The sequence below is a fragment of the Stegastes partitus genome, unplaced genomic scaffold (assembly GCF_000690725.1).
Source record: "Stegastes partitus isolate 25-593 unplaced genomic scaffold, Stegastes_partitus-1.0.2 Scaffold452, whole genome shotgun sequence".
NCBI lineage: Eukaryota > Metazoa > Chordata > Actinopteri > Pomacentridae > Stegastes > Stegastes partitus.
The window spans coordinates 399,942-422,332 of NW_007578183.1; the positions used below are offsets into that span (position 1 = coordinate 399,942).

The following is a 22,391-nucleotide window of genomic DNA, read 5'->3' on the forward strand; positions in this document are numbered from 1 at the left end:
CCTCCTCCCTCCTCCTTTCTTCTCCCTCCGTCCTTCTCCTTACACGATGCTTCTCGCCTTCCCTTTTTCGCGGCTTCCTTACCTCCTTGGCGTTTGTGTGTGTGTTACTGTGTGGGTGTGTGGCTGGATTTTGTGCCAGTAGCCAAACAGACTGATGCATGCTGACATTTTCCCCAGCAGAAAGAAAAGAAACGAGAGAGAGAGCGCTCTCCTCCTCCTCCTCCTCCTCCTCCTCCTGCTCCTGTCCTCCTCCTCCTCCTCTCTTCCCTTGAAAGACGCTGTCAGCTACGACTGGCCTTGTTCAACGCTGGCGCACACATTCGCACACAAACACCGGTTTTTCTTGCTGTAACACACAAATGCACATACTGTATGTGTGCGCTCTCCTCCTGCTCTCTTGCTGACAGGATGGAGTCAAACCCCACTCCATCCCCCCCCCCGTCAGAGATGCTCTCTCTCCGGGATGTGACAGGGAGGAAACAAGGTTGACTTGAGCTGAAGTCATGCTGTAGCTCAGGGGCAGACGAGGAGGAAATGTCACCATGCTGCTAATGTTGTTTTAAATAGCCGTGTCTTTGGGCCAGCCAGCGAGCGCAGCCGCTGCACTGTCAGTGAAACGCCGAGGAGGATCTACCAGAACAAGGGCCGCTGCATTCGATTTGATGCGGTCTAATTCGGCAGGATTTCATTTGAGCCAGTTGAATTGAATTTGCTCGGCCTAATGAGTGATTGAATTCTTATTTGGGAATGCGCCTTTACAGTACGTCTTTTGATTAAACACAAATCAGCAGAGATCTGTTTTGGTTCCAGGAAATTCGGCTCACGTCACATTCAATAGAAGCTTTAGTGGTAACAGGGGAAGCAGTGAGAGTAGACACGCCTGTGATGGTGTCTCAGGTGTGATAGGAGCAGAATTAAATGCCACAATAACATTGAGAGATGCGTTAAATACAAATAAAGGTAACAAAAAAAAAAATACCTGGGAAACACAAAGTGCTTTGTAGGAGTAAATAGACACTTACAGTGGACATGATGAGGTGCAGCTCAACATAAGATCATAACCTGGACTGTAGTACAGGTTAAATACGTAATAAAAATAATAATAGCAATACATTTTATTTGTATTTCAAAAACTCAAGGCGCTTTACAGGATAAAAGAACAATAAAAGCAACAAATACAAAAGTAGACGCAGCAAAAATACAAGCAAGCAGGTAAAACAACACAAAAGATATCAGTATGAAGGTTTAAGTATGACCGGGTCTATGGGGTCAGGTGGATGTGTTGTGGGAGAGAGTTCCAGAGGGTGTCGGCAGCAACAGAGACGTGTAAAGTTCAGTGGAAAGATATATAAACACAGTGACAATAGTAACCAGGACCAGGTAGGTAGTTATCAAGTGGACATGAAGTGAGTTGTCTTTGCTATAAAAGTATAATTCTGGGCTCAAAAGCCGATTCTGAAGCAGATCACAGTTTAAAGTCTCTTTGTGGTCATTGATCAAACCCTAAAACCCCATCGTGCCCGTTATCACACATATACTGCATGTTTAGAAGTTTTATCAGTGAAAATACGTTTTTTTTTAAAAAGTGTTAATTTGCAAAATTTCCATTTTTGTAGATTTTCAGAGAACTTATTTTTTGTTGTTTGCTTTAATTAATATTTATCAAACTGAAGTCGAGTGGATTTGATTCAGTGGAAATGACAACAATATAACTTAAGTTTGATTGATGGAAACGTGGGTTTTCTGACGGTTTGTGACGATGCAGTTATCTATTTTTGCAAATGAACTCTTCAAATAATGAAAATAGACAGTTGATGAACTCCCCACTGCTCTCTCTTTTCACCCCTGCCCACCTGCTGTGGCTCAAGCACACCAGCTCACCTTTAATTCTTCTCCAACACTATAGAAACTTTATGCCACACAATGGCAAGTTGTAATATTGGAGTAAACAAGCCAAACATGTTCAAACTGGAAACCTATTCTGAAGAAGAATAATGGTCTGAAACACCCGACCCTGCAAGCTGACAGGACCGTTGCACATGAAGCCCTGAACATCTCAGTCTGTGTTCCTGTCATCGGTGCGTCGGCAGTTTCAAGGCAGACATGGTATTTACTGCTTATTTCTCTCACGACGTGGCTTCCAGCATCTAAAAAGCGCCATATGGACATGTTGACAAGGTTAAAAAAAAACATTTTCACTAGAGGGTGTCTCTTAACACACATTTATGCAGAACTGAAAAAAAAATGTGAGAAGTTGAAGCTGAAGGTTGCAGAAGGTGGAGAGCTGAAGCAGCGATGTTCTGAGCAGAGCGGTGAGCCGGGGCAGGAGCGTGACTGGATGGGTGAGCGGAGCTGGTGGTGGGGCAGACGGGCGAGGAGACAACAGACCAGAGGCACAGGGAAAACACAGCATTAGCCAGGAGTCATGAAGAAAACTACTTGATAAAATCGAGAGTGAGTAGGTGGCACATGAGTGAACTGAATCGTCTGGCGGAGACTGGAGGGTTGAGTCGAGGTAGATAGACTGCTGGAGCGGATGGATGACGAAACCTCAGGTGTGTGGATGATCGACAAGAGCGGGAATGTCGTGCCACACCCAGACAGATACCGAGAGAAAAACAAGACACCGACAAGAAACACCGGAGAGGGAAAACAGCAGAAACACTGAGAAATACTGCTTGATGCAGTGTCAGATTTTATAAAAGGTGTTTTCAGAAAGGGAGTGAATAGAAGAGGAGACAGAAGAGTAGGAAGAAAATCAGGATGTATAGTCGAGACAGAGAAAAAAGGGTGCAAAGGATTCAAGATTAAAAGTATAAGAAACAAAACAAACGGCCCAGGAGTGAGATGACAAAGACAGCTGTGGGCTACAAACACAAAGAGGGCAGGAAAGATGGTTAAAGCCCATCTTATTCATTTTTAAAGGGAAATCCAGCCTCATTTGAAATACAAGATTATAACCTGCTATGACATAATTGGTGTGTCTTTTAACTTTAAATGAATCCAATACCCCGTCCCAGCTGTTTTTAGTTTGCAAATATGGTGCGAAAAATGGTTATAAAGATAATTGTAGTTTTAGTTGACAAAATGCTGAGTAACTGTTCATTTATATATGAAGTTAAAGAAAGTAATTCCACATTAGTCTGATTTGTTATCCTGTTTATTCCAAACATCCACCTATAATTAAGATCGTGTAGATCAGCTCTGTCCATCTTACTATCAGTAAAACCCTGTGTGTAAGGAGCAATTTATCCAATTGTTCAGGTAACTTTACCCCATAACCCTGTTTGTAGCTCAAATGTCCCCCCCTCCTGATCAGAAACTAGTAACAGTGGTTATAAAACCAGGAAAGAAATGTTAAGACCTGATTTAGACAAATACAAAACAAATGCAACAGTTAACCCTTTATGGGGCAAGTGACCATATTCGGTAACCTCCTTGGACGTTCAACATGTCCACCCTGGGCCTCTCCTTGACGTTAAAGAGCCATGTGCACTTTGATTTAGTTTTTATATTTGTTCCAATATCACGACCTTACAAAAAATGTCACTAAACAAATGTTCCAGGCGCTTTCGTTACTGGTTAGCATTGAACTCCACTTTGATTGATTTGAGATTAGAGCCATTCATACCACTACCCCAAGAGAAATGTCACTAAATGAACTGGCCAAGCACTTTATAAATACTTTGTTGCTGGTTGTGAAAGTATCATTACCTCAAACTTGTCACTCATTCTTTTATTTATTATAAATCCCCCCTTTTTTTAACCAGAGACAGGCAAATTACCATATATGGTAACTTTATTAATCTTGATTTGCAACATTTTTTTTAAGTCACAAAAGTAAAAATATCTTGAAACATCCTCCAATAACACCCTAGAGTTGAAATGTTCATTTTCCAAGTATTTCAAGAATAAAGGGTTAAACTTGTTGACTCATTGTTACAGATCAAACCACCTGTGTCTCCTCTCATTTTCCTTGTTGTCAATATTTCTATTCATTTGGGCAGCAAGGTTTAAAAATGTAACTCTAGACTTCTTTATAAGTGTGAAAGAAAAGTCTTGATTGTATGTGGAAGAGGGTATTTTTGTTAGGTGTTGTTTTTGTGGCCAGACAAGCACAGGACTGAATGCTAAATGCTGTATTTTGATCACAGAGACCTTTTGAAGTGTTTAATTTGAGTTCAAAAGGAAAAAAAAATAAAACTATATGTGCTAAACTATAGTTTGTAGCCACTGAAATTAGTCCACAGTTTGGTTTTCACACACGTTATTCCCACATTGTGTGTCTCACAACGCATCTCTTTTTGGTCAAATCTGCCACATGATCGAGCAAATTTTCTAAGGGTCTGACCATGAATGTTCTACACGGGCGTCTTGAATCTTAGCATCTTCTATCAACACAGTTTTATGCCAGCTTGGAGCTCTCCTCTGGTTTGAAGCTGGATGGAAGCTCTTGTTGTTGTCTGCACATATCAGATCTGGTCAAACCCATACAATCCTTATGAAGTAGCTTCACTTGGTTGTTTTATTGAATTATTTTTTGTTTTGTTTCCTTAAGTTTTTAGAGAATTATGATTTCAAACCAATTCTTGTTTCTCTCTTGACTCACTAACAATATCATATGTAGGCCGCTCTTAAGAATACCTTGTGTATTTACTTGTGTATTACCAGTATGTGTACTTTGCAGTGCGGTTGCTTTTACTTGCACCTCTTCCAGGTTGCACAATTGCAGCAGATGGGAACTTGGCATGTTTTGTTTTTCTCAAGCAAGATGCCAAGATGTAGAATTGGAAGGAAACTTATAAATTAGAGTGAATATCTAAACAATGGCCTTCTCAAGTCTCCAAGGAACTTTTTTTTTTTTCTGTTTCTTCTCAACTCCTCTCCTGCCTTGTTTTTCTCATCTCTTCTCCCCTCCCTCTGTCCCCTGCTCTTTCTTGCCTTCTTCCTTTTGTCTCCCAGATAGACTTCCCTCTGCTGACATTGCAGACACATCCTGATGATGTAAACTAGTGTAATGATTACTGCAGCCATCAGGGGCTTCTAATGACAAGATCAAAACACATATTGTACCGCGCACACACACACACACACACGCAGACCCACTTTCCTTCCACTAACTTGTTTGTGTTTCTCTCTCTAGATTCTGAGTAATAGGAAAGGCTTGTTACCGGAACCGAACCTGGCTCAGCTGTTGACCAGTATGACCAACCCTGCTGCCCTGCAGATCCTCATGAGACCGTACCACTCTGGGAAAAGAGGAGGTAAGACTGCAGATTACAGTCACGAGGGCTCCTGCATAGAGCTCTGGTAATCATTTGACTAGAATACAAGTCTTTATAGGATATACAGACTTTTTTTTTGTTTTATACAGATATATCATGTGCAACAAATTGGACTACTCCTCTATTAGTGTGGATCAAAACAAACCGACTGTATTTATGACAGACTGTATGAAGAGCTGAAATGGATAGGAGTGTGTTAGTGAGGGGTGTTTATTCAGATCACAACTGGAGATGTGATGTGTCCTCTTGAAGGTAAATGCAGGGTTGGAAGAGCAGATTGCCACGTGTCAAATGAAATGACAGCGGTGCGATTGTAAGGAAAAAAAATAACAACAGCTAGGCTACAGGGGAGGTTCGACCTCACCCAGTGTGTCTCCACACTTACAAAATGACGGCCTGTGACCAATAATAAGCATAAAATCAAAATATTTTATAATAGTAAATGTATAAAAAGGGGTGCTTTTAAATGGGGGAGAAAACTACAACATCATGTTGACATAACATACACTGTCTGAAAGCTCCAGGTGATAACTTATGGTTTCTGAATCTGCTGTCCTTTAAAGCAGCCTTCATTATTCAAATTAGCATTTACATTGCACATTTTGAACAATCCCTTAAATTTTAAGGCCCATCAGTGTCCTGAACTCATCCATTTGAGTAATCTTTCCGCTCCTAAGGGGCTCCGCCGGTAATCAAAGATCCACCGTACGTGTCCGTCCCTCTGCTCGGCCCTCCTAAATACAGTACTGTAATCACCTCGTCGACGGCATCATCATTTGATGAATGGCTAATCAGGTATTAAAATGAAATCGTGTGACACTAGCGGAACAAATGAGAACAGGAAGGAGAGAGGATGGGAGAGGCGGGGGAGCTCTCTTAAAGAAGAGCACGCACAATTAAAGTCTAAAATTAGGATCTTGATTAAATGTTAAACTTTCTCTACCTATTCTGGAGGAAGCTACCATTAGCATTGACGCCTACATTTATTATGAGGAGGCCTTGTGGTAACACGTGTGCACACGAAAGTCACAGAGAGGATGTGTGTGCAGACGTCGGGTGGCGCTCGCCTGATGATGAGACAGGCATAGTGATGAGTTTTTGCTGATGTGAGTCCTGAACAGGAAACATGTGTGAAGGCAAACCCTCCACAATGTTGGATTTCTGTGATTTTTTTACACACCAAGCTGCATTAGTTTGAATCACAAACTACACAAACTTGTTGCTTCCTCAGTACTGATTACATCAGTAGAACATCAGTTCACTTAAATCCTTTGGTACTACAAAAAAAAGTTAAATTGAGGTGATAAAATAGTCGAAACAAACCACAAAAGATGAAAATTCTCTCAAATACAGTACATGTGTGATGTGGTTTATCAATTTAAAACTAGGGCTGAAACAACTAATCGATTTAATGGATTAAAATCGATTATTAAAATAGTTGTGAACTCATTTAGTCATTGATTAGTTGCTTAATTAGTTGCAATAGTTGTTTTTTTTACTGTAAGCGGTCTGTTTTATTTCCAAATTTGAATCAATCTGTTATAGCAGCTACCAACGTGTGGCAGTAATGAGCCAGTACAGGAGGAGACGTAGCCAACAGCCAATAGTTGGCCTTGATGTGCATCACGTGCACCACGGCACAGTCAATGCGTTCAGCGACATGGCGGAGGTGACTCGCGAAAGTTTGAAGAAAAAAGAGAACAGAGCGAAATCAGGAAAGAAAACTTCACGAACAAATTCGTCCCAGGCATGGGAGCGCTACACACTAAATCTACAGAAAAGACGATGGACCTGCAAACTTTGCAAAAACAAACAGTTTTTGTTTTTTGTTTTGTTAAAAAACAATTCTGCCTCATTTTTGTGTTTGATACTTTGAATTGAAAAAGCGTTTCACTGACGAGGTAGATATGAAGCTCATTCTGTTCCTTCTGATTTACGTTGTGTTTTACAGAAACTAGTTAATTAAATGCTGTAAAATGCACAATTCTCTTTTTTTAAAAATTTTTATTCATGAAAATGTGTTCTTAATAACTTACCTGGGTAAATAAAGGCTGAACAAAAATATTTGTTAAAAAAATGAATCATCGTAAAAAAAAAAAATCATCGACAGAATGATCAACTATCAAAAATAATTGTTAGTTGCAGCCCTAATTTTAACATTTACAGTTCAGTTGGTCTGACAGGATTTTAAACTGTACTGGACAACAAATTCATCATAGTGACAGGATGTCTGGAAATGGCAATACCAGGAAAAAAGAGCAACTAGAACAGAATATAATAGAACTAAGAAGAAGATATAAAATCACAGCTATACTTAAAGATATACAGACGGGCAATGCTTCAGTTAGACTTTTCTTCTTGTGAGCACGATGGCTGGTGGTCATCATAGCTCATCCGGCTAATGTAATGAAAGAAATGCCAACACTAAGCAACAGGGAGCACTCTTTCACAGGAGAGAAGTTATCTCACAATATTTTCCAGTTCCCAACCTGTCGATTTTAAAATATGCTGCAGTGAGTAATCGTCAGTGTGGTTTGGCTTTTTTAACAAGAATTTACAACAAAATTTTAAAGGTTCTTTCATGTCAAAGTGAAAACAGATCCCTGCAAAGTAGTGTCGATAAAAACATACGATGTAAAAATATGTATTGTGTAAGTATTGTTTTCACATTTATTTATATGTTTTTGTATTTATCTGTTGATTTATTTATACATAGCATGCTTTAAAGCCTTTTCAACTCTTTACATTGCTGTGATTTTCACTTCATAACTGCTTCAGTGCAACACTTACTGCACAGTATTACAGTTTTTTTACATTTTTAAAATAGTTTCTCACAAGCACTTTCTGAAGTGTAAACATGACCTGTGGGCTGTTTTTATTGGTTTTGAGAAAACTTTTGAAAACAATGACAGTTAGAAAGAGGAGCATATTTGCTGTTAAGATATTAGGTTGTTAGAGGTGATTTCTTTTGTGCTAAAATAATAAGCCAATATTGCTTTACGCGTGCTGCTTATGAAACAGACGGCTGTGTGATTGCGTAAAATGTGCTGTAAACGACTGATGGATCGGTTGTCTGACTTGTAATTCCGCCTGCGCGTGCCTGTTGAGATGATGATTGATCAGTGCATTAGTGGAGACAAAAAAAATTTTTAAAAAGCAAATCACAAACGGAGGCACTGATTGATGTTTTTATTTGTTGTTTAGGAAAGTACGGACGTCACACCAGCCTGCCGTTCCTCAGGCCTCCTCTCACCACAGCTCTGCTCACGCTGGGAAAAGCACACCAGGTCACAGTCACGTCAACATGTGTGTGGGATTGAATTTTTTTTTTTTGTGTGGATGTGTTTGTTAACGTAACGTCTATTTTACCCTGCAGAGCGCTATGCTTGGTAATGGACTCGTCCTCCAGAACCTCCTGCACATGCAGCTCGCACAGCAGCAGCTTCTACACATCAAAGACAAACGCATCAGCAGCGTAAGTCACCTGTTTGTGTGCGTGTGTGTGACGATTTGCGTAGGCTCGCGGTGAGGGTTAAACACCGTGGTGGGCATGTGCAGATGCACTCCTACATTTTCAGCTTCAGCATTTACTGCATAATGAAACTAAACCACCCCGAAATCACGCAACCTAATTGCCTCTTTTCTTTTTAAAGTAAGACCTTGAGGTGTTGAAATTTCCCTCTATGTTTTCATTTGCATATTTTCTTTTAAAATGGCTCCAGTGTTGTCTTTAATTGCAGTGAGAAGTGAAAAGTTAAAAGTCACAGTAACTGATGTTTGGAATATTTAGTGTTGATACTCCAGACTGCAAACAAAACAAAGTGTATGTGGTTTATTTCTGTTGTAACCCTTAATCGCCCCACCCGTTACAAGATATAAGATCCTTATATTCTTTATATTTGCTCTCTTTTCTTTTCTACGTTGTCTTTGTTTATTCTTATTTTTCCTCCCGTTTTTCCAAACAATATATACATTTGGATGTAATCGTGCAAATAGCCTTCCATTATGGTTTCTATTTTCTTTGTCTCTCCCTCCTTGATTCTCCTTCTCTTCTTACATTCTCTTGTTATTCTTTCTCCTGCTTTTCCTTTTTTTTTGGAATAAAATCTGCCTTCTATTTTGCTCACCTTTCCTGTCTTTCTGTCTGTAATGCTCTTTCTTCCCCCCTCCATCCATCAGGTCTCCAGTCTGCTCGGAGACCCATCCAGGCTGCTGATGCAGAAAGCCTTGTCTCTGCGGCCTCCAGGCCTCGTTCCACTGGGGAAAGGTCTGCTGGGAGACTCCCCTACAGGTGAGCAAACGAATGCATCTAATTACTGCAAACAAAGTAGATCGTGTTGAAGCCTTCAGCCTCTCTTCATCAAATGATTTTGTAAATAATTAAAGCCCCTCTCTGGTTGCTGGCTTAACCCCTAAAAACTCATCTCTGTGTATCAAAGTTACATATTGAAAGTTTTTTTTTCCCATCAAAATAATATTTTCTTACCTTAAATGGCTTAGCTGTAACTCATTGTTTCCTCTAGAATGTGTAGATCTATATAGTCCCCACCCCTCTCCACTCACTCGAGCACACCAGCTCACCTACGGCTTTGATCAAAGACTGTAAAACTACTCGACAGCATACAGTGGCAAACTGTAATGCTGGAGTAATTCAGCCATATGTGCCGAGCCAGTAAACAATTCTTATGAGGAATAATGATGCAGAAAGCTCGACCCTGCAAGGTCACAGGATTGGTTCCTCAGGTCTGTTACATATGAGACCCCACAAGTCAGAATCTGTGTTTCTGAGTCTGTTCTGAGACAGTGCAGCTTAAATGTAGAAATGTTCAGCCAAAGCATTGACTGTTTTGTTTGCTCGTGATACGTCTTCCAATTTATAAACGGCACTGTATGGTGTTAACAAGATCTAAAATTTGATTATCACCAGAGGGATATCTTAAATGTATCGCATTTTTGGGTGTTGTCTTCTTTTACTTCCTCTGTTATCTGCGACTTGGAGCATCTGGAAGAACATCATTGCTGCTGCTACATCCACACCCTCGTTTTGCTTTGTGGACTAAATTCATTTTTCCAAACTGCTGTACAGCGACACATACAACTTCTTTTAAACTGATCAAGCGCCACATATGGTAATGTTGGATCTGTTAGGAGCTGTGCTGCTTCTATGTGACAGGCTTGCTTGTTATTTATGCTAAATTATGTACAAGATAGCATCATTTGATATTCTAAGCATATTTTATGGATTATCATAAGCAGTTTTATGTAGACTAGACCTTAAAATGGATGTGACACATAAAATGACTAGACTCAAAAACAAAACTATTAATTGTATTTTTGTTGGGGCTGCAAGGTGGCGCAGTTGGCAGCACTGTTGCTTCGCAGCTTAATCCTCACTATAGGGTTGTCGGGGGCTGGAGTCTATCCCAGCTGACTCAGGGTGAAGGCAGGGGACACTCTGGACAGGTCACCAGTCTATCACAGGGCTACACTTAGAGACAGACAACCAAACAATTTAGAATCACCAATTAATCTCAGCATGTTTTTGGACTGTGGGAGGAAGCCGGAGAACTCAGAGAGAACCCACGCTACACAGGGTGAACATGCAAACTCCATGCAGGACTCCTCCTAGGTGTCCTTACCAGTACAAGAACTGGGGATCTTCTACCTGCAAGGCTACCTGCTAACCACCAGCCACCGTGCAGCCCCTTCTTAAAACTCATATTATAACAACTTACTTTATTCTTTAAAACTAATTTTTTGCACATGCAGTAGTCACTGAGTGGAGACTAGAGGCTTCTCTGTGCACACTCACCTAGTTAGCATGTGAGGCATTTAGGGGACATCGACAAACTGTAGAGTCAATTGTGCTGAAACGCAGTGATTGAGGTGCTTTGAGTGTAATGCTATTTATGTTTTCCTACCAGGAGATGCACTGAATTTAAGTGAAGACGAACCTTATTATGAGTCTCATTTTGAAACAAAGATTAGTACTTGAGCAGAAATAGAAGTGAAGGCAGTGCTCTGGTTATTCTAATGAGATCAATAAACACATCTTGTTCCTTAAACAGTAATTAATTGTGATCAGTATTCATGATCTCAATACTGATGAGAATAATTGTAATTATTGTTTTGGACATAATCCTTAAGGCTTGCTTTATACTAACCAACAATTTGTTTTGGAGAGAAAAGCTTATAAACCGAGTCTGAGCCTGTCTGTTTAAAGCAGCCCATATGTCCAACAATCCCAAAGAGCATTTGTATTTTCTCAGGTAAATCTTAAGATATTTGTTCAAACAATAACTATGTAAAGGAAAAAGGATGTAAACACAAAAGAAGAGAGTGATATACACGTAAAAGAATATACAAATACGCTTCAATCAGGATATGTTAATGTGGTGGGAGGGCTGTTCCTCTCAAGGCTGCTGAATGTCTCACAGTTACAGGAAGCTGCTTTACAATTCAAATGTGCAGCTGAGAAAAGCTGCGTTGTTTTAAATGGAAATGATATATCACTGACTGTGCGTGCACAAACACAAGTACTTATGCATGTGTGCATCGTTGCGTTTGTGGGTGTGTCCCTCTTTGATTGTGTGTATGAGTTTGCAATTTTGTGTGTGTCTGTTATGTGGGTCTTTTATCAGTGTGTCTCTCTGCTGGGAATGTTAGCTTAAGGCTTGTTAGAGCTGATTCTTTTATTGTGCTATGGAGGCCATTTGTCACAGCAATATTGGATTTATAATAAAGTGTGATTGCGCGTGTGTGTGTGCGTGCGTGTGTGTGTGTTCACCTTTCATGTGTGTTTGTGTGTGCATCTTTAAATTATGCGTGTTTGTGTACATTTTTTGTGCTTGTGTTTATGTATGTGTGTACGTATTTGTGTTATTAAACCCCGGAGTGAGTGAAATATTGGGAGTGTGGAGCTAAGTGCCGGGCTGTAAACAAACATGATAAGTGGTGATGTATGAGCAGGAAACCCATTCTCAAATATTACAGGCTCTACAGAGACGGTCAGGCTGAGCTCTCCAGCCGTCTGAGTGATTCGTCTCTGTCTCGAGGAGACAGAGACAGTGATGGTCATCAGTAAAAGCCATTTCACATGTTTATCTGGCATCTGTCCTCACCTTGCTTTCATTTCCTTTCACTTACTTTGTTCCTATATGCTGTATTTTTATTTCATTCTTATCTGCCCAACTTTACTTTTTCTTTTCTTCACACTTTCTGTCTATGCTCTTCTCTCATTTCCATTTACTTTCTTTGCCTTTCTTATTTTTTTTTCTCTTCTGGTTTTGCTCTCCTCATGTCAGAGCTGGGCCAGGAGTCGGTGCCAGCGTCTACCCACAATGCCACAGTAGTGGTTTCAGCGGCAGGTGTGATGCCGTACCTCCAGGGTCGAGCTGGAGGAGGAGATCAAAACAGCGCTCATTCCGTGTCCACGACCCCATCTGCTTCCTGCTCTTCTTCCTCCTCTTCCTCGTCCGCCTCCACCGCCTGCGAGAGGCAGCCGGCACCTCCGGGGACGATGGTGAGCTCCCAGCCGCAGGGACAGAGCTATGCCTTGGGTATAAGTAACTCAGGCCTTGGCCCCCCTCCACCTAAACCTCCTGGAGGAGTTTATACGTCAACAGGCCAGCACAACAGCTCAGATGGCTGCCCCCTGGCTAGCATGGTGAGCACAGTCAACCAAACCCGTGTGCTAAGAGCAAATCCACAACACTCGGTGCTATAACCCCACTGTCCCTCCTCTCTGCATCTCTTATTATTCTTTATCACCAGCTGTTTGTTTCCAGATCGATTGTGAAACCAGCAAATGTGACGCTTGGTTTGCTGGTTATTTAGTTGACTTGTACGTTGAACAATGTAAATGAGAAGAATAAACACAAAATGAGAAGAGTCTGGAAAACCTGGAGTCAGATTCTAGGTAGACGGTGTTGCAACCAGAGTAATGATTTGTGTATCACAGGCCAAAAAACACCAGCCCAGTTGAACATAGAGCAACCAATGAAAATGACTACAAGAACATCAAATCTTGGCATTTCTTCAAGACTACCCCTAGAACACACTAAACACAACACAGGATGGGACAGGAGTGAAACTCTGAGAAAATACCAGTCATCCATATACAGAAGAAAATGTGTTTAATATGTGCTATTTCTGTTGTTAGTTCCTATTTATTTTGAATTTATTTGAACTTTTTAAAGGAGAACATATTTGTGTAACACCCCCCTCCTATACACACACATGACCAAAACTGTCCTGTAGATCATATTGACTACCACTGATTCCTTGCTCTGGATATTTAAGCCCCTTTCTGGTCCTACAAGCTAAAATAAGAGAGAGGAACTTACAGTAGAGCATCAGAAGGTGAGGAAATGTTGCTGTATATTGTTGCACATTACAAGACGCATGCAGCCCATGAATGTATGACTAACACCAAATGTTACTTTTTACAGTGAGCAGAGCAGTTTCCAGTGTTTTGGGCTTTTCTTCACATTTCTGCACATAGATTGGTCCAACAAGAAAACTGCAAAGATCACAGTTTGTGGGTCTTTAGTGCAAACAGGTGCACACACACCGAGCTCTGCAGCATCACAAATTAACTTTCATGTCTTTTTACTTCTTTTACTTTTCCCTCCTGCCATAGATTTTGTATTACTAATAATAACAATTGATCAGATTTATATCGCGCTTTTCTAGGCACTCAAAGACGCTTTACACTGTCAATTATCCATTCACACGCATTCATTCCAGTGGTGGTAAGCTACTATTGTAGCCACAGCCGCCCTAGAGCAGACTGACAGAAGCATGGCTGCTGTTCTGTGCCTACGGCCCCTCCGACCACCTCAAACAATCCACTCATACACATTCACAACAGGCAAGGTGGGTGAAGTGCCCAAGGACACAACAACCACGACACAGGTTACTAGGCGGAATCACACCGCCAAACGATCATTTACCGACTCACTCTACCACCTGAGCCCCAGCCACCCAGTTCTTTTAACATACGATGCATCATGTTGTCGGGTGTTTCTAAGCTTTCAACATCTCACACCGTCACCCAGGAGACCCTCACCTAAGTCCAGGTAGCACAACACCACCAATGGGTGTCCATCAGCTAACATGTTGGGTGTAAATATGACTCAGGCAGATCTCAGTTGGATTGACATCTGACTCTTACAGGAATATACGGTGACTGAATGCAGTCTGATATTTTGTAGGAACATTAGTAGAACCACAGAAGTCATTTTTGTTGCCTACAGCTGGCTAAGAGTCCGATTCTTTTTATCTGACTTGAATAAATTCCTGCTGCATCACACAGCGGCAGAAGCAATGAGTGCTTCTGTAAACTGAGATCACATGCCTATCAATGCATGTGGCACCACAGCACTATCTTTATGAACATAGGCTAGGTCAAAATCAGTAAATATTGTTCTATATTCTCCTAAACACCAACCCAACATGGTCCTTCCCCAATGTCTGACTGAGGATTATGCCTTCGTACAGAGGTACATCATTGCATGAAAAGTTCACATTCATAAAAGATTCAAAGTTTAGTATATTGAAATCCAAACCTTGCTTAGTTTGATCATAGTTATTATTATTCACGCTAGTCTGTAATTTCACAAACTTTGTATGTGAGCCATACAATCCTGGAACAAAAAGTCTTCTTAAGCTGAAAGAATAAAACAACACAAAGTCATCTGTTTCTTTGCTAACATAATCAAAGCTGAGTACATTTACTGAAAAATTAGTGCACACCAGAACAGTCATTAAAGCATTCCCAAAGGTTGCCAAATGTAGCAGGAAAATAGATAAGTTGCCAACAACGCAGTCTGGTTGAAAGAACTTGAACAACAACCGCTTTTATTCTCTTTTTGTCTGTTTAAAAAAACACTGAAAACTTTTAATTTATGAAAAAAAAAAGTGTCTTTTCTTTTGGTGAAGATGTTACATTGGGACACTGTGATGGGCATTTTTAGTATGTTCTGACACTTTTAAGATCAAGCCATGAACAGAAAAATAAACTGATCCATTGGTAATAAGCGACTCTGTCTTTCCACCCTTCTATCCATCTGTCTCTTGCAGACAGGAATATTTACTCCTGATTTAGCCTTGTCTGGTCTTAACTCCATTGAAAACACTAGGGAACATATAAATAAACAGCCGTCGTCCCATGAGGACTCTTCCTTTGGGAAGTTCCCATAATGCTTTTCTGTCTCACCTATATTTGCTGCTACAGTATGAAGCCTTCTGCCTGCCTCTCAGCCTCTCCAGCTGTCTCTTCTGCTCCGGCAGCCAGAGCCCACCTGTCTGTTCACCTGCATTTATTTTCTCCTCACACTGAATACCTGTCGGCTTTTGTGTTCATATGCATCTCCTGGACTGGGCCTGGATTAAATACAGCACCGCTAAGCTAACATCATCATCCATTATAAGTCAGCGTACGGAGATAATCACAGTGCTGAAGTTCTTAGGGGAAATGATTCCCGTCCCAGCGCTGTCTTCTCTACAGTCTTTTTAATGGAAGGAAAGTGTAATTAATGGAGAGAACAGTCTTTGCAGGTTTCCACAGTCTCTTTAGCTTTTCAGTAGCTCGTAAAAGTCAACTTTAAAGCCTTCTGCAGAGGTAATGCACATGTAGCGTAAGGAAAGGAAGGAAGACGTTAAAGGACCCAGTGGGCAGTAATTGAATTTGCTGCCGAACCTCCCCCCAAAACAGACTGATTTTCTTTGATGTGCAGTACCTATTGACGGCACAGTGAATAATGCAATTTCAATCCATCTGTCTCCTGTCAGGTAAGCAGCGGTCAGAGTTCTTTGTTGGGGGATCCTCCTAAAGAAGTGAGGCTGCCCTCTAATCCATACCTAAACCTGGCCAGTGTAATGCCAGGAGTGGTTCTGCAAGGTGAGCACACAAACACACAGCACGTTAAGGCATTTCCATACAATCCTAAGTTATATAAATTACACTTGAGCATTAGGATAACCTCTGTAGTTCTTGTCCATTGGAAAATGTGTTTGTATTACATAGTGTTGTATAGTTATACATACATGAAGCGGTAAAAGGATGGTAGTAAAAGATGGGTTCATATCATGTCCTGTCTTTCTGTTTATTTATCCTTCATGTATTGATGGCAGCTGTAGTCAGCATGAATCTGCAGCAGTTACAATTAATTCAAATGGTGACCTGAAGCAAACTCTCAAAGCACTTCTGCAGCAATAATCATTTACCTGCTGTTGATGCACATGTCCTGTATGATGCACAATATGCAACTTCCTGTGTTGCCGTAGCCTCATTACAGCTCCTAAGCTTCACAGGAATTGGCTGAGCAGGGATTATGTGGGTACACACTAAATATACATGCATAAACTTTAGATAAATAAATGATACTTTTCAAGAAGTCAAAGCCTCAGTTTTACTTGGTGTGGGGTCACTTTTTACAGCAATATAAAGTCCTGCACCTCAATGGAAATAGCAGAGAGAGAGAGAGAGAGAGAGAGAGAGCTCAAAAATGTCCTTTGACACAGTATGATGGGTATAATGCCATAAATCAGGAGAAAAAAATAAATAAAGCAGAATTTCTTTGATTGTTTGTTGGACCAAAAAACAACAACAACATCACAAACTGAAATAACATTTACAACATATTTCCAAATGGCCGCAGGTGTTACCAGTTACGGGGGGGAAATGGTGGCTCCTCGTATTGATATTCTGGTGTTTACATGTTTTATTTGTTTCCATGCTTGTCTCTTATCCGCTCTGTGTAAACACAACCTGCAGTTCATCCCAGTTTAGGCAAAAAGTCCCTGATTTTCATCACATGATCACGGGGTTCTTTGTTTATTTTTATTTTTATTTTTTCAGAATCTGGTAAATGCAAATGGTTTAATTCTTGGTAAATTTGTAAATGAGATATCACGGTTTTAAGCTTAGATTGGGTCACTCTCCTGAGTCGTTGAAGATCCAAGAGTTTTCTCTGACTCTGATAAATGCTGTAATTTTTCAGTTTTAAGAGTGACACTCTTTTCAAATCCACCGGTAGGATTAATTAAGTTTCTGATTGTTTTTTTCCTCCACATGTCTTTGAGTCACTACTGGCATTCACGTCAGATGTTGCTAATCCATGCTGACGACCTTATTGTGTGCAAACTTTTCGTAACCTCTCCAACCACCAGTCATGAATATTTGATGTTTATAAGATAGATGTTCACTGAAGGATTCATTAAGCAAGTTTTTTTGTAATCTTGCTTGCCATCTTTGTATTTGAACCCACACTGTTGTCATTTTAACACATGGATCCTTCCACTGCTGCTCAGGGTCAGTGGGGAGCAAAGCCCAGGGAGGACAGCCTGGCTCCGGGGTGTACGGCGGCTCGGTTGCTCCTGTGGTCTCCCAGGGCTCCGGATCCTTCTCACACAGTGCGACAGCTACGACCACAGCCCCGTACAGCACTGATACCTCCACCGACTACAGCCAGTACAACCAAGCCTACACCCAGGTACTGCAAAACATGCACTTTGCAAATGACACAAATGTGGCGATAGATAGCTGGATGTGGGTCTGCGTGTTCACAATTGGGTTCACGAGTGTTACTAGGCCTAAAATGTGTGAGAGAGGGATGGTAGCTGAATAGATGGATGGATTTAAAGCAAGGATGAGTGCAGCAGTGACAGAATGAGCCGTAACTAGGGGAGGCAGGGAGGTGGAAGGGATGAGAATGGGTTTGGATATTTGGACAGACAGAGTGAGAGTGGATTTGGCAGTGAGCGCTGTGTGTCTCCATCTGTCCCTGCTCCCCTCCTCTCTCCTAACACTCCACTCAGAACAAGTCATGAAGCCCCCCTTCTGAATGTTTGTCTGCACTTATCATCCTTTCTATTCTTTATTTCTGTCACCTTTTTTTCCCCCCCTCCGTCTCCGCACTTGTCGTAGTTACGCCTCCCCCAGCAGCAAGTGACATATCTGATATTTGCAGGAAGAAGCAAACCCAATTTTAAATGTTAATTACAATCTACTCATCCAAACAAATGAGTCATGATTAGATAACCAATAAAACGGTCGGTTTAATTTGTGTGGAAAGACAAGACAAAGGAGAGGAACAGGAGAGAGCCGACGGCAGGAACAATAGTTAACGAACGACAAAGACACAGGCAGACATAGAGAAGGGGGCCAAAAAAAAAAGAAATCAGCAACAACTAGAAAATGACTGAGCAAACAGTATTTGTCTGGCTCCATTCACCCTTTGGCTGATGTTTGCTGATGTGTATGTGCGACGCAGGAGGCCATGCAGCAGTGGTACCAGCACTACCAGGCAGCACAAGCTCACACCTACAACACTGCTGCTCCACAGGACAACACAGCCACAGATTACAGCAAGGAGCACACACAGGTAACACACACACTCAACTGTTATATTGGGTTTCTCTATGCACATCTGTGTGCAAATTACTTTTTGTGGGGTTTGTTTGTTTCACCAAAAATGTTCTTTTTTTTTTTTTTTTAAAGGGGCAAAGCAGTCCCCATGAAACAATGTCAGCTTCACTTTATCGTAAATTTGTTGTCAACTGAGAATATCCTGCCGCTAATACAAAGTAAAGGAAAGAACGAAGGGAAAACACAGTGATGTAGATCAACCCAAGTCCATCCAAATGAGGAAAAAACTAATGAAGGAATATTTGTGTTCAAATCTATTTTTCAACAGAAGCTCCATATATTTGCATTGCTGTTTATTTATAATAAATACAGATTACTTCCTGGATTTTTACTGTTGAAAAAAAACAACAACTGTAAAGTACAACAGCTGTGAAATTACCTTCTTGTGTTGCAGGCTCCAGCAGTGTCCTCCTACGGCGATTACAGTTCCTACATGCAGGCCGTCACTCAGTACTACTCCCAACCGGCAACAGCCAACCAGGCCTATGCCAGCAAGGTAGAAATTTTCTTTTAAAATGCATAACTTCTGCAAAGTTTAAATCTATGTTTTGCGTTGCCTAATGCTTGTGCTACTTTCAGCCACAGTTCCACTTTGTCAAGGTGATCGTTTTTCTCTGGTCCTACTCTTCACCGTTGCTGTTGTAGTGTTTTCTACAACTGAGCAGCCCTGTTCATGTTCACATCGGCACACTCAGTGTATGTGCAGAGGGCAGAGATGGACAGAGATTTTTTTTCTAAAACAATCCCAGAATGCTCATTCACAGCTTTTCATTTTGAATTCTCAAGGTCTGAACTCACATTGATCCTCAGCATACACAGTCCATGTATCCATTCACTTCAATTATCCGCATGCATCGGTGACGCCGAAGAGCTTCTGCAGGGATAAAGGATTTGACACAAGTTAGTCATTTGTTTCCTTGAATTAGTGATAACTGAGCACAAATTATTAATTTGAGGGTAAGAGGAGCCCATTTGGAAAGTCCATGACCTCACACAGAGCGTTATTAAAGCAAATTCTGCTGCCAGCTCCGTAATGTGCACAGAGTCTGATTAGATTTTTTGTGTTTGTTTGACGGAGACACATGCAGAGCAGGACTTCACACAGTCTAAAGTTCATGTTGCCAGTTCACGCATGCATTTTTAAAACTCTTTCTAAATGTCTTCAAACCCAGTGTCGTTTGGCATTTCTGTGCTGTTTTTCTTTCTCACTTATTGGCTGACACAGATACCAGTATAGCTGTAATATGTCTGACTCTTATCAATCCAGCTCTACCCGCCAGGCTGTATATATTTATAAAAATAAATAAAAAGAAAATGAAGCTTGTTAAAACCTAACTTGACTGAAAACAACATTCTGTCCTTCAGACTAAGTTACAGCCCTCAGAGCTGAATGCTGGCATTTACATGCAGTTTGTCTGTATGTCTACTTGGAGAGGGTGACCTCTCTGTAAGACACTGATACCCTGTTAGAGGGAACACATCACTCTGCACCCAGCAGCTGATACCAGCCATCTCCACATGCCCAGAGCAGCCAGGACCAGGCTTATCTGCTGCTGCTTGAGGCTGTGTGTGTGTGTGTACTTGTGTTATTCGGTTGTTACTAGGTTGTGGGGACATAAACCTGTTCCCAGTGTCACATAGTGTGCACAAAAAGCAAGTCCCCATAATTTAAAACATAAAATTTTGCATGAAGACTTCTTTTAAAGCTATCGTGAAGTCAGGCGTAGGCAAGCAGTGGTGAAGGTGTGTGTCCAGGATGAATGAACACATCAGTGTCATGTCCTCTGAAGTGATGGAAACACAACTGTTTGTTGTTGTGTGTAGTGTTTGCTTAAAGATGGCCCTTGTTGCGTAGCTGCGTTACATTGTGGCCTGGTGAGCTCACTCCTGGTGGAGAAACTGATATCTTGGAGAAATGATGTGAAGGGTTTCTGACACCAAGTTTTGGCAATAAACTGAACTGAAACTATGCAGAGATGACATTACGGTATTCAGAACATACAGCAGCAGACCGGATGAATGAGTGATCTGTAGTTGACAAGAGCATGTCTCTAAACGGCCACTAGAGAGCAGAAAGGTTACCATGAATCAATTAAAGAAAAGAATCGGAGTTCATTTTCTGTCGAGTCATGAGGTGCTGTCGACACTTATGACATGCTAACAGCTAAACAGAACTACAAATGTAAGGAGGATGTTTTCTTCATAGCCTTGGTAGTTTCTTGTCAAGCTGGTCATTCACTAGACGTTTTCTGTATGTCTTCTTGCAGGAGGTAGATGTGTGTAAGCCTCTCGGAGTGTCTCTGCATGCAGTCAGTAACGGCGCGGCTCCTCCACCAGCCGTCCTACCTGCTGCCGCCGTGCTGCCGGCCTACAGCACCCTGCCTTTAATGCCCAGCTTCCTCGGGGCGCCGCACCCGGCGGCCGCCACACCCAACCCCGTCACGCATGCGCACACTGCCGCCACCGACTGGAACACCTACTACTATGTAAGTAGAGAAAATCCACTTTGTCATAGAGAACATGAAACCTTTAATACTTGTCAAAGTAAAGCTGGAAGAAACGCCTGTTTTATTGTTTGCTTCAGCTTAAATGACACAATCCAATATAGTGCAGCGAAGTACTTCAGAGTTTCATCTTCTGATGTTAGTGGGCAGGACGGGTTGTTGACGGTGGAAATCTGTGGGATGGGATCACTGTTCACCTCGTCGAGTATTTCACTTGTGTATGCCTTTATGTTTAATAGGATAATCCTTAACACCGGCACATTCTGTGTACAAAGCAGTATAATAAATAACAGTAAAGACTATTGTTTTACACATCAGTATTTTATGAGTGTGGTCAGAAGACTGTTGTTTGCTTTTAAAATGAGTTACTGCGAGCGAATCGGGAATACCTTTTCTTTTACTGTAGCTGCTTCACAATAAAAGCAAACAAAGCACTGAAATGTGAGGATGAAAGGTTTTCCATGTGAAGCAGTAACAGGCGATACCAGTATGCATTACTGCTGTAAGTGATGGAAGGAGTCTTTATTTACAACAACAATAATTGAGTATATTTGATGAGACATATTCAGTTTTTTCTAATCTATTATCATTTTAATTTCCCTTTTCTTCATGAATTCAACCTAGAGTTTACCAGAAGTACAGTTTTTATAGTTTTCCATCCGTGTAAAGGTTTGCTTTTTTGTTTTTTTTTCCAATTAGCATTTTGTGATGATAGTACGCTTAGATGTTTCACTTTAAAAGAAGCTACAGTGGCTCAAAGGGCATAATCCATACCTTTCTTGCTTTTTGTCGAATTGAACTAAACAACAATAAAAAGGAAGCTCAAAGCAGCAGACTGATGAGTTTGTTGTCCAAACGGCACATTGTACTGTACATAAACAATTACAGAAGTGCAAGCTTTTATTTAGGTGTTTCTAATAGGTTGCATTACTGCACATTAGACTGCTGTTTATCTGCAGAGAGTTGCAATTAGCTTGTGTCTACCCACTAGTCTTTATGGGGAACACCGGACTTCGTAGCACATATGGAGCTAAAATCAGTGTTTTACTAAAAGCTTGTTATGGCATTTCTGTGTGAGAGGTGGCAGAAGAGCCTCGGTGCAGCTTTCATTTTTTTCCACATTGTCCAAGGCTGTAAAAACCACTTAGAGAAAAGAGATGGAGGAGCTTC

The 22,391-nt window shown here is 41.1% G+C and overlaps 1 protein-coding gene across 1 annotated transcript in view; it reads left to right on the forward strand.

Annotated features, from left to right (window-relative positions):
* Positions 1 to 22,391, forward strand: part of raver2 (ribonucleoprotein, PTB-binding 2) — a 108,399-nt gene that overhangs the window by 81,766 nt on the left and 4,242 nt on the right. Inside the window, exons 6-15 of the mRNA XM_008286361.1 lie at positions 5,144 to 5,264; positions 8,490 to 8,572; positions 8,662 to 8,760; positions 9,465 to 9,576; positions 12,590 to 12,951; positions 16,080 to 16,188; positions 17,601 to 17,782; positions 18,563 to 18,673; positions 19,112 to 19,213; positions 20,985 to 21,203. Of these exons, the coding sequence (XP_008284583.1) occupies positions 5,144 to 5,264; positions 8,490 to 8,572; positions 8,662 to 8,760; positions 9,465 to 9,576; positions 12,590 to 12,951; positions 16,080 to 16,188; positions 17,601 to 17,782; positions 18,563 to 18,673; positions 19,112 to 19,213; positions 20,985 to 21,203 (1,500 nt within the window). The remainder of the gene's footprint in view (positions 1 to 5,143; positions 5,265 to 8,489; positions 8,573 to 8,661; positions 8,761 to 9,464; positions 9,577 to 12,589; positions 12,952 to 16,079; positions 16,189 to 17,600; positions 17,783 to 18,562; positions 18,674 to 19,111; positions 19,214 to 20,984; positions 21,204 to 22,391) is intronic.